At 35.3% G+C, this 12,555-nt stretch overlaps 1 protein-coding gene across 6 annotated transcripts in view; it reads right to left on the minus strand.

Annotated features, from left to right (window-relative positions):
• Kif2a (kinesin family member 2A) overlaps positions 1-12,555 on the minus strand; it is a 60,140-nt gene that overhangs the window by 27,205 nt on the left and 20,380 nt on the right. For 4 of the 6 annotated variants that reach the window (XM_090331886.1, XM_090331890.1, XM_090331888.1 and 1 more), the window contains exons 2-5: positions 5,804-5,898; positions 4,991-5,110; positions 2,658-2,712; positions 418-540 (exon numbers count right to left, since the gene is read on the minus strand). In XM_090331886.1, the coding sequence (XP_090188012.1) occupies positions 418-540; positions 2,658-2,712; positions 4,991-5,110; positions 5,804-5,898 (393 nt within the window). The remainder of the gene's footprint in view (positions 1-417; positions 541-2,657; positions 2,713-4,990; positions 5,111-5,803; positions 5,899-12,555) is intronic. The other 2 variants (XM_090331887.1, XM_090331891.1) reach the window with 1 other exon arrangement.

The following is a 12,555-nucleotide window of genomic DNA, read 5'->3' on the forward strand; positions in this document are numbered from 1 at the left end:
AAAAATTTTATGAATAATTTCACCACATACACAAAAAAGGTACACTGACAAAAAGCAACATGTCTGTAACATTTATGTGAAATATATGTATGAGCTGCTTTTACAAAACTAGGAACAGGACAATCTACAAACGAGTCAAGAAAATGACTCAAACATACTGATACATGTTATCTCTTGGTTTAGAATCATAATTTTTTTAATTTGAAGGGTCAGAATTTTAATGACAAAACTCACTTAGAACCTCACAAAATTTGCTTTCTCAAAAATATAATTACAATTCTCAATTAGCAGACTAAAGCATGAAGAACAAAATGTAATTTTCCATAGTAGCAAATTAACTGGAGACTTAGAAGGATTACCAAGAGAGAATACATGTATGCCTGAAATGACTAAAGCCTTGATACATGATTTACATACAAGGGGGTCCAAATTCCTTTTTTGCAGCTTGAACTGGAGATATATCTGAAACACTACCATTCTGTTGTGCTGAGGAAGATTGTTCAGGAAGCTGACTAGGCCGTGCACGTGCAGAACCAACCACTGCAAGTAAAAAAACAAAAACAAAAACATTCAAATTCAGAACATATAATTAGCAAAAAAAGAAAAAGAAACTAACTAAAAAAGGATACCTCAAAAATCTGTTACATGTAATTTTCTGAGAACTTCCAAAGTTTTCTAATTATGTGTATAAACAAAATATAAAATTTAATGATTTCTATTACACAGGTACATTTCCAAAGCAGTATGCATACTTACTTTCTAATGTAATTTTAACTATAAAACTCAATCTGAGTAGTTTACATAAAACCAAAACTAAACTTGCACCAGTGGCTCACACCTATAATCTTGGCTACCCAGGAAGCTGAGAATCATGGTTTGAAACCAGCCCAGGTAGAAAAGTGCCCTTGAGACTTTAAGCATCAGAAAATTGTGAGACTATGGCTCAAAGTGATAGAGTGCAAGCCTTGAGTAAAAGAGCTCAGAGACAGAGGCCAGGCCATGAGCTCAAGCCCCATGACCTACAAAAATAAAAATAAACCCCATGACCTACAAAAGTAAAAATGAAAATAAAATTAAAAAGCATGAATGTAAACACTTCTATATCTTAAGATTTTGGTCAACAAAGAATTTTCTCTAAAATATATGTACACAAACATATGTAAAAGCATGTTTTGTACTGAGCTGAGACTGAACAGAATAACCAACTAAGGAATAAAACTAGACTCTACATTGTTTTTCTTACAACTCTAAACAAGGGTACTGGAATTCCACCTTTAATATCTTTAGACTACAATTTACTTGAACTTTCAATTACAGGGGAATCTTTAAGTATAAATTTGTCCCAGTGAATATAAAAAAGATGTTATATCTAAACACTTAAAAAACTATTGAAAACCAGAGGCCAGGAGTTTGGCCTAGTGGTAAGTGCCTGTCTAGCATGCCCAAAGACCTAGGTTCAATTCCTCGATACCACATACATAGAAAAAGCCACAAGTGGTGCTGTGGCTTAAATGGTAGAGCCCTAGCCTTGAGAAAGCAAAAAGACAGTGCTGAGGTCCTGAATTCAAAGGCTCAGAACTGACAGAAAAAAAAATTAAAAACTACTCTTATTCTGAAAAATATGTAACTATGCAGATATATAGCAAACAAGAATGTACAAATTCTTCCAACCATTATTATTCTTTAAATTCCAATCTTAAGCAGAAAATTTCCTTTACTAGATAGTACAGAACTAGAAAAGGAAATAAACAGCAAAATTTACTCTCCAAGGGGACTATTTAAAGGAAGGACTGAATGTCTCTACTCTCCTTCTACTTCAGCCCATCCTTTCCCATCATCCAACACACAGAAACACAACTTAAAAAGTCAATGAAGTTCTGAACTACTGAGCAGTTAGAAACTAATCTAGGTGAAACATCTTCTGGCTTAAAGTAACTGTAATTTATACCAATTCAATTTTCCATTTCCTGACACCAAATCTAACATATACTTTTTGGAAGCCTGTTGGTCAAAAAATTATGGCAAACCTTCTGATAACCAAATTATCATGTGAAATCTCAGCTGACTTTTCCTTTTTGTTCATAATACTCTCCTGAATTTTGAAAAATTAGTTGGGTGAGCTCAGGCCTGAAAAACTAGCTACTCAGGAGGCTAAGATCTGAGGATGGTAGTTCACCGCTATCCTGGGCAGAAACTCCATGAGACTCATCCCCAACTACCAGAAAACTGGAAGCTCAAAATAGTAGAACACTAGCCTTGAGCAAAAGAGCTCAGGGTAATGTCCAGGCCCAGGATCGAAAAACAAAACCAAAAACTAAATTAGATGAATAAAAAATTACGTATTGCAAGCAGTTTATATTTATCAATACACATTTTCAAAAACTATTTCAAATTATTTATAGGTAGTTCACACGCATAATCCTAGGTTAATCATAGGTCATAAGTGAACATCCAAGTATTTTGATTTGAATCAACCAAGGCTGGCTTCCAATTAACCAGAAAAAGGGAGAAAAAAAGTGAACTGGCGATCTGGCACAAGTGGTAGAATGTTTGCTGCAAGCAAAAATGTCAAATGAGAGCATAAAGCCCTGAGTTCAAGCACTGGTACCAGTACCCAAAAACTTCAGGGAAGATTAAGAGTTAAAATTTTACTTTACCTCTATTATCTCTTGGAGGAGGATCATTCTTAACTGAAGCCACAGTCCGTCGATTCTACAGAGAAAAAAAAAAATTCACTATATTTTTCTTCACATATATATCATGACTTCAGATTCTTTTAATTAACAAAAATGGATCAAAATGCAGCAACACAAAACTAAATACCGTTACCAGTATTTAAGTTCTCTTATGAGATATATCAACCAACTCTTCCCTCGCAGACCAATATTCAGGAATTAATGAGCAAGGCATTACTTTATGGACATATGTATCAATCCATTTTCCTTTTTTACACCCTACAAAGTCATTATTCTTGTTTTTCCCATTTTGGCCATGTGGAAATTAAGGTAAAAAGAGGTTAAGTACTATCTTCAGTATAGCTACACTGCCAAAACAATGTACAAGTAATTATGCTATATCTGGAATGCTTATAGCAAGAAGAGTATCCAATTTTGAAATGTCTGCATTTACATAATATCTTTGGAATGTGATGAGTCTAATATATACATCCATTGTTTCATGTATGAAACAAGATGATTTTTTCCAAGCACTAGGTATTGAATCCAAGGCTTAGGCATGCTAGGTAAGGGCTTTGCCACTCAGATATATTCCTACACTCACAAAGGCAATTTGATACCATGTTGTTGGTAACATCTTTATTCTGACTGAAACCTACCATAAAAGGTAGCTATAGAATTTTCTGCTTGTAATGACAAGTTGGTGCTGATAGACTTTTAGATTTTAGTGTACTTTGAACTTTGAGGTTAGGGACTAAGTTTCATCTTTGAAAATCACAATGTAATTATAAAACAGCAGTTCTAGACAGAGCAGATTCCCTTTGTTAAAATGAAATGTCTAAACACTATAAAACACAGTAAAAAGGCTTCATTGATAGTTTCAAAGACTTGGAAGAATAGATTAATGGAGCATATTTTAGGTCCGGTTATTTATTTTCTAAAAGAATTAAACAACACAATTATATTGAATAGTGACTACACATTCAAACAGATAAGTGTTATTGAAAGGATAGTGACACAACAAACTCCAGCGAAAAAACAGATTAAAATTGAATCTCTGGAAAAGGGGCCCAGAAGCCAGTATTTAGAAAAATTCTTCAAGTTACTTTAATGCAAAGCAAGAGTTCCTAATGATACACAAAGAAAGATAGGGCTGGGGATGTAATTTACGTGCAGAAAGCCTGACCTGAGTTTTATCACAGAATGGAGGTTTTAGAAATGAAACTAACTGCAAAGTTTCCAAGGTTTTGAAGATGAATATGAGAAACAGTCCATTACAAGTGACAACCATGTCCTCCAAACAGTGACTCAGTGTAAGTCATAGGAACTGAAAGTTTGTCTTATGTCCATGAATAGTTTACAAAGTACAGGATTTTGTTAATACTGTCATCTCTATTATATATGGATGTTTATGTATGTCTTCCCTACAAAATATCAAGCTTTTTATAAACTAAAATAGCCATTTCATTTTCATTTCCATCAAGTGTCATATGTTTATTCAACAAATATGGACAAGAAAATAGTTGAGTTCCCTTTTTTCCTTTTTGTGTGTAATGGTAATGGGGCTTCAACTCAGTATATCTGCATGCTATGTCTTTTTCATTCAATGCTGACACTCTACCACTGGAGCCACAGCTTTACTTCAGGCTTTTGGGTGGTTAATTGGACATAAGATTCTCATGTTCTTTCCTGCTTGGGCTGGATTCAAATTGAGGTCCTCAGATCTCAGCCTCCTGAGTGGGTAAGATTACAGGCATGAGTTACTGGCATCAGGAAGTCTCTCATTTCTTCTATATCAAGAAAATCTAATTAGGCAAGCAATTTCCATGACCAAGAAATTAGGTATCATTAGATAATTATGAATCAAACAACTTGAATCCATAAAAATTTGTATTTACATGTACATAGATGGAAGAAATACTTTCTTTTAAAAAGGCAAACTATTCAATACTTAATATGTACTTTCATTTACCAATTGTAAACCAAACCCCCCCCCCCACACCTCCAGTCCTGGCTTGATCTCAGGGCCTAAGCCCTGTCCTTGGACTTTCTGAAGGATAGAGCTCTACCACTTGAGCCACAGCACCACTTCTGGCTTTTTCTATATATGTGTTACTGAAGAATCGAACCCATGTCTTTGTGCATGCTAGGCAAGCACTGTACTAGTAGGCCAAACTTCTGGTCCTCTACATTTTGTTTCTGTGACAAATGTAGGTCAAGCTGGTGTCAAACTTTCAATCCTCTTGCTTCCTTAGCTGGGCATACAGGTGTGTACTACCATGCACAGCTCTCTGCTCTACATTTCCATCACTAACCTTTACAATTTTGTTTACTTTGGCTGAGGATGTTGTAGGTGGAGGTATTTCTGGACTGGGTTCAATTTCTTCATCAGGTACCAGGTCAGGGTTAAGTGAAAAGATGCTTTCCAGGTCAATCTGTTTAAAAAATACACATATATTTTTAAGGTTATTTTTTCTTAATAAATGTAAAGAGAAAACTTCTAAGTAGTTTCAACCTCATGAATGACATGACACTGCTTTCAAAATTAAGATTTTAGAACCACTATATTTTAAATTTTCTCTTAAAATAACATTACATACCCTTCATTACATGAAATGCTAGTATCAGTGAGTGACGAATTCACTATTACAACAACTTTCAAGTTTTGTGAGCTGGGTTAAAATAACAGCACATTTTTTGCTGGGACCCCGTGCCTGACACCTGTAATTTTAGCTACCCAGGAGTCTGAGATCTGAGGATCACAGTTCAAAGCCAGCCAGGCACAAAAGTCCAGGAGACTCTTATCTCCAATTAACCACCAGAAAATCACAAGTGGTGCTGTGGCTCAAGTGGTAGAGCACTAGCCTTTAGCTGAAGAGCTCAAGGACAGCACCCAGGCCCAGAGTTCAAGTCCTACAACCGAACAAAAAATAAAACAACAGCATATTTTCATCTAAGTAACAGGACTGATATATGGCAATCAAGATTTGTAAGAGCTGCATTTTTGTTATTTTTTTCAAAAAATTATAAAGAACACACATACAATATAAATGTTATGTAGCTTTCTATGCTGCTTCACATTTAGAATCTGGATAGAAGCACTAGAAATTTTAGTCCCATCATCATACCTCTTTGCCTTTTGTATCTCCATTTTCTATCCATTCAACAGTTACACTTTCATTATCTTCATTTAAAGATGTTACCATTGCTTGGTGTATTCGGCCTAAGTGGGAATAAAACTTAAGTTTATAAAACCATAAACTTTGTCCATGGGGGTGACAAAATCAATTTATTTGTCAAATCTAGGAACTCAAAGTATGGATGGGGAAAAAGTTTTTTGCCAGTATATTTGACAAATTGTCAAAGTGATACAGAAGGCCTGAAACTGTATACTATTTAAGCAGTTCTAACCACTAGAACTTTTCCTTACAAGAGGTCAAAATTTGACTATCAAACATAGAACACAAATTCATATAAAGGATATTTCACTAATATAAAAACTATTTTCAATAATATATTATGCAAACAGACAAATTACCAAGAAAAGGAATCTGAGTCCAAAAAACTACGGTATGATAAAAGTTTCAAGCTTAGATAACAAGGCAAATGACGATACTACAAACCGAGATAACTTTAAAATTAATGAAGCTGGGCACCAGTGACTCACACCTGTAATCCTAGCTACTTAGGAAGCTAAGATCTGAGGATCACAGTTCAAAGCCGATTTAGAAAGGTCTGTGAGATTCTCATCTCCAATCAACTCTCCAGAAAAAGCCAGAAGTGGCACTGTGGCCCAAGTGGCAGAGCACTTGCCTTGAATACAAAGAAGCTCAGGAACAATACCCAGGACCTGAGTTCAAGTTCCCCTCCAAAAAAATTAACAAAATATTTTCATTTTATTTCTTATGTTATAGATATGTTTAAATAGTATAAATTTTATTTCAGAATAATAAAGGGAGACCTCTATAATAATTTTTTTAAAGTGGATCTGAGAGAGCTCAAAATTTTTGGTTTAGAGGTCCAGAAATGTGAAAGCAGACCTTGAGGCATGAGGAAAGCCATTTTGTCAGCCACGAACCTGGAATCCTCTTCTTCCCTTTAATAAGGCTCTGTATTTTAGCCATAGTAATGAGCATTTGGACCCCTGTGACCCATTCCAAGCAAGAGTGTTTTTCTCAGCTGCACTGAGATATCGACAGCCTAAAGAGAAGATATGTCATTCCCTGAGAGATTCACCCAAGAGTTAAGATAGGCTATATTTTAAGGAAAACAAAGTTTCAAAATTTACAGAAGAAATTGTCTATTTCTACACTGTGGTTATGATTTTATGCCTGTAAGTTCTTTGTGGTCATATTAAAAGGGGAGAAAATGGAATGGGGAACAAGGAGAAAGGACAGGACATCTTTGTAAACTAGGTTTCTGTGTTTGTTTTATAGTTGTTGTTGCTGGGGTTTTTTTTTTTTTCTTAAGGAACTTCTTTTTATGATAAAGAGCAGACTGAGTTTACTGTGGTGAATTCCTAAGAGGTAACTACACCCAATTCTAAATTTTATGGTATTAATTCCTGTCTTCTCTCCATTTCAAGTGAAAATCCATATTCACATGGTCTCTATCCCTGATCTTCTTTCTGTTTCTGACCAATTTCAAATTCAACTATGTAAGGAGACTTTTCAAAGGAGAGACAATTTTTGTCTTCCCTAAAGACAATCATCCATTTGCTTTATGAGGCAGATAGCAGCCCCTAGCCACAATGTTCAGGCTGGGGCCTGCGCAGGCCTCAATTACAATGGGATGTTTATCCTAAGTCTCAGTTGTAAATAGCAAGCATGTACTAACATAAATAAAACTACAATAAATAGGAGAACTATAGCTTAAAACAAATTAGAATTTGAAAGTTTAGAAAATGTTCCCATATGGCCTTCCAATACCACCTACTTTCTCTGGTCCATTTAAGAAAATTTTTGTGCTGTCTTCACTCTGACTTCCCATTTACTTTATTGTGACTTATCATACCAAACTATACAATGAGTATGTTTGTATGTGTATGCCTGCAAACACTGGTATATTCGACACCAACGAAGTTACAAAGATTTATATATATATATATATATATATATATATATATATACACACACACACACACACAATTTTTTTTCTTTTTGGAGATGAATTCTTGCTGTGTTTCTAGGCCGACCTGGAACCCTTAGACATAAGGAATCATCCTATCATGCTTAAGTCAGAGTGTCACCACCCGGGCAGAAAGTAATACTTCTGAAACCACGTGTGCTGATCCTCTCCCCCCACCTACCCACTTCTTTCTCTAACTGAATCTCCAGAGGGGACGGCTACCCTGACATTCAAGATCACCATACTCAGGTTTTCTTTGTATCACTTTTAAATACAACATCCATACAAAACATAAAGATCATTTTTAAAACTGCATGTAAATGTATTAATAATACTTTGAAATGTTTCTTTTGCAATACTGATTTTCTAACATCTAAGCTGTATATACTTGTATACACAATATGTAAACTCATTTTACTACTATAGCATATTTTCTTTCCGACATAAATACACCAAAATATTGCCTTTTCCCTCCCCAACCCCTTTAACATGGTCCCAAAGAACCTTCAGACATGTGATCATATCACAAAGGTAAAAATAGACAATTTCTTTCATCAATTTTGAAACTTCTGCATTAAAAACAATAATGTAGTCAGTAACTCATACCTGTAATCCTAGCCACTCAGAAATCTTAGATCTGAGGATCTTATCTCAGAAGTGCAGCTGTAGCTCAAGTCTGCTAGCCTTGAGTAAAAATGCTCAGGGACAGCACCTAGGCCCTGAGTTCAAGCATTAGTGTGTGCTCATGTGCAAGAACATTCACACACGCACTCACACACAGATATACTGGCACAAATGTTCAAGAATTTCTCTGAACATATATAGAAGAAATATAGAATAGACTGTGAACACACATAACAAAAATTTTGCAGTGTCATGCTGTTTCCCATGGTGGCAGTACTTGATTTGTAATCAGTTACCTCACATCCACCATAATGGCTAGCATTTGGCAGATTTAGTGTCATATTGTGGTTCTGATCCTCTGATTTAATAAGGGTGTATCTATCATTGTTTTGATAAGCCAATCAGGCCTTTTATGTGTTGTCATTTTCTTGCTGTTTCTCTATAGAAAAATCTCTGGTACTGTCATTAATCTTTTATGTACTGTAAATATTGTTTTTCAAAATTGTGGGATACCTTTTTATTCTTTCTTTATTCTTTTTGTCTGTAAGGAAAAAAAAACTGAAGGAAAAAAAAAAGCAGCAAGTTCTGTGTTGGCTTCAATATTAACATCACTACTGCACTCCAAAACTGTAGGCAACACAGCCATAGATAGGGCTTGAACTCTGGGCCTGGGCACTGTCCCTGAACTCTTCAGCACAAGGCTAGCACTCTACCACTTGAGCCACAGCCCACTTCTGGTTTTCTGGTGGTTAACTAGAGTTAAGAGTCTCACTGACTTAGTGTCTGGGCTGGCTTTGAACCACAATCCTCAGATCTCAGCCTCCTGTGTGGCTAGGATTATAGGACTGAGCCACAGCACCAGGCCCTTTTTTATTATTTATGGAGTCTTTGATGAACTTGTTTTTTTTTCTGCGACCATAGATGATGAACTTAGTTTTAAAGTAGTTAAATACATATTTTAATGATGCCTTTTTGTGTAAACCTTTACAAAACCTACCATATTCATGTATTCATTAAGTATTTAGATATTTGTTCCGGTAACACAACTTCCTTTTCCTCCCTAGGAAAACAAATTCTTCAGTATCATTTCCTGAAAAGTCCCTTCTTCACCTATGTAACTTCAAGGTAACTTTAATAGAACCTGTTACAAGTATATATGAGTCTTCGTCTTTGTCCTCTTAAAAAAAAAAAAAAGTACACTTAACCACTGCTTATATTAAATCTAATGTTTGACAGAAAAGGCCCTTCTCACAGTTCTTTAAAAGAATTTCTTTGCCTTTTAGAATCTCTTTGCCATACTCTTCAAATAAAATTAACAATACCAAATTGAGAGTCTGCTTGAAATTGCATGGAATATTCTTAGGGTACTGGTCACAATTTTCTTTTCTTAGACAATCTGTAGATTTTGGTATGCTAGTTTTATAAAGTAATTGTTCAATGGCAGATTTTCCCCCTTTCTAATCTTAAGCTTTTAATTGTACTTTCAACTTAAAACTATCTTGACCTGGAATGTTATGTAAGAAGAAATTTCTTAGTAATTAGAATTTGTAGGTTTCTATTATTGGCTAGACTAGGCTGCTATTATTCTGGAAATTGCCTATGTTTTCACATTTTTGATATAAAATTGTTCATGTTATGTGTATCATTCCCAATTTTTAAACTTTTTTTCTTGATCAATCTTATAGAGATTTGCCCAGTTTACATGTTTTCCTTTTAAAATATTTGCTACTAAAAATTTATTCTGCTCCTATTTTTATTTTCCTTCAACTCATTTTGGGCATATTCTGCTTAGGATTTCCCATTTAAATTTTTAGGATTAATTCCTTTCCTTTCCTTCTTTTTTTTCAAACACAGTGGTTAAGTAGCTCAGAATTACTAGGTAATCCAGGCTGGCTCTGAATTTGCAATCCTCCTGTCTCCACCTCTCAAGGGCTTGATATTCTTGGTGTGTACTACCCTACCTTTTTCTCTCAAACTTATCTCTTTTTTTCTCATGATTAAAATCACATTTTCTTCATGAATTGCTTTAGCAACACCTTCTAAGTTCTTATGTGTATTTTTGTTAGTCTTGAAAGATGAACTATGTCGCCACCTCTCCATGGGATCAGAATGTTTGGGCCTTTGAGTAGAAAGGAACTGTTTGCCAAAGCTACTTCAACAATGTGCTCTCAGAACTCCATCAGGAGCTCCACATGTACCTAAGACTACCATTCCCAAGGGCACAGGCTAGAAGCCTTGATAGTATATGTATTATGCAGGAACTACAGCAGCAGTTTTCATAATTGTTATTTTTAAATGCATGAAAGCCCAGGCATAGGGATAGAACTACTAAGGAGTCTCCACTAGGGCACTGGTTCTAAGGCTTGGAAGTGAAACCCTTGCCAGGATCCTAAGAATGGTAGGGCCACCTCGGAGAGCCGCAGTCATTTTCAGGCAACTCCAGTCCAAGGAAGCAGTCATATAAGTAGAACCCAGCAAAACTTGGAGGCTGGTTTGCTTAAGGCCTATGGCCACTGACGCAGTATGTCCAGGAAGTAAAATATTATTTGCATTTTAAGACTGTCTACCCTGCTGCATTTGGACTTGCTTTGTGCAAATTACTCCTCCTCACTTGATCATATTCTTAAGAATGTTCATCCTATGAATGACTGAATCAACCTTCTGTCTTGGGAATAGATGATTTGCTTTACCGTAAAAGGATCAGAGCTAGAGACTATTGGGATGAAATGACTATGTTACAAGGACAAGTTTTGAATGGTCAGGAGCCTAGAATGTTATGATATTTGGGTACAGTTTGTCTTCCCCCCACTCTCCAAACTCATGTTGAGGCTTAATTCCTCAATACAGAGCATTCAAAGGTATATACCTAGTAGTAGGTGTTGGGGCCATGAAGGTATTACCTTTAAGAGTGGGTACTAACAGTCTCCTGCGAAATGACTTAGCCATTGCTACAGCAGGTTGATACAGAGTTAAGACTTTCTAGTTTTCTTGAGCCCACATGCTCTACTACTTCTGACAGGTATGGAACAGCATGAGACCCTAGGCAGAAGCCATGCAGATATAACAATCTTGGATTTCCAGACTCAGAATGTGATATGATTTTTTTTTAAATTTGCCAGGCCTAGGGCTTGAACTCAGAGCCTAGGCACCGTCCATAGGCTTTCTCAAGGCTAGCACTCTACCATTTGAGACAAGCACCACTTCCAGTTTTTTCTATGTATATGGTACCAAGGAATCAAACTCAGGTCTTTGTGTAAGCATTCTACCACTATGACAAACTCCTGGTCCTAAATGAATCTTTTTAAAAAATTATCCAATCTCAGGTATTTGGTTAGCAACTGACAACAGACCAATTATACTCAAGGCAAGCTTATTTCTGACAAGATATAATTGCCCTATATGTACTGTCACAATTTCTTATATACTTATTAGCCTCTTACTTTGCAAACTGTTGAGTGACTCCTAAAACATTTAAGAAAATGTTGAAGAAATCTCTGATAATGAGCAAAGGACATTCATTAAATGTAAGTTGATCTCATTTATTGTTAGCCGATTAAATATGACAATATTTTATTTCTATGTAGGTTATTCAATTATCAGATTTACATTTCTGAAACTGATTCAGGAACTATAGTGATGATTAATAGATTGATTTTCCCCTCATTTTAAATCAAGGCAATAAATTTCCAGTAAGCATCTTTACACACAATGAGTCATTTTGGGGAACAGCTTACAAGTAAATACCACTTTATTGTCTACAAACAAAATCCTCATAGGCTTCTGCTGAGAACCAATTTTTACATATTTTAAACCACTCTAATTCTAGGAATAAAAATCACCAAGTCTAAACTCAAGCCATCTGACCTTAACAAAGAAATCGTATGGTTCAAGTTAACAGAAAAGTAAATGCCATCTCCAATTTAGGTGTCAAGGTAATTTATGAATATATAAGTCAATTATAGAAAATTTAATTCATGAAATCAAATATTTTGAAAGCATAGCCTTTATGTAATTTTACATTCAGTTCATTTAAACATCTTATGGGGTTTTTTTGCAATAAAAATAAAGAACAGTTCATATCTCTTAACAAATAGTAAGACAAATAATTCCTTTTAAAGAAAAATACAAA

This window comes from Megascapheus bottae, chromosome 4 (assembly GCF_031878675.1).
Source record: "Megascapheus bottae isolate mThoBot1 chromosome 4, mThoBot2.hap1, whole genome shotgun sequence".
Taxonomy (NCBI): Eukaryota; Metazoa; Chordata; class Mammalia; order Rodentia; family Geomyidae; genus Megascapheus; species Megascapheus bottae.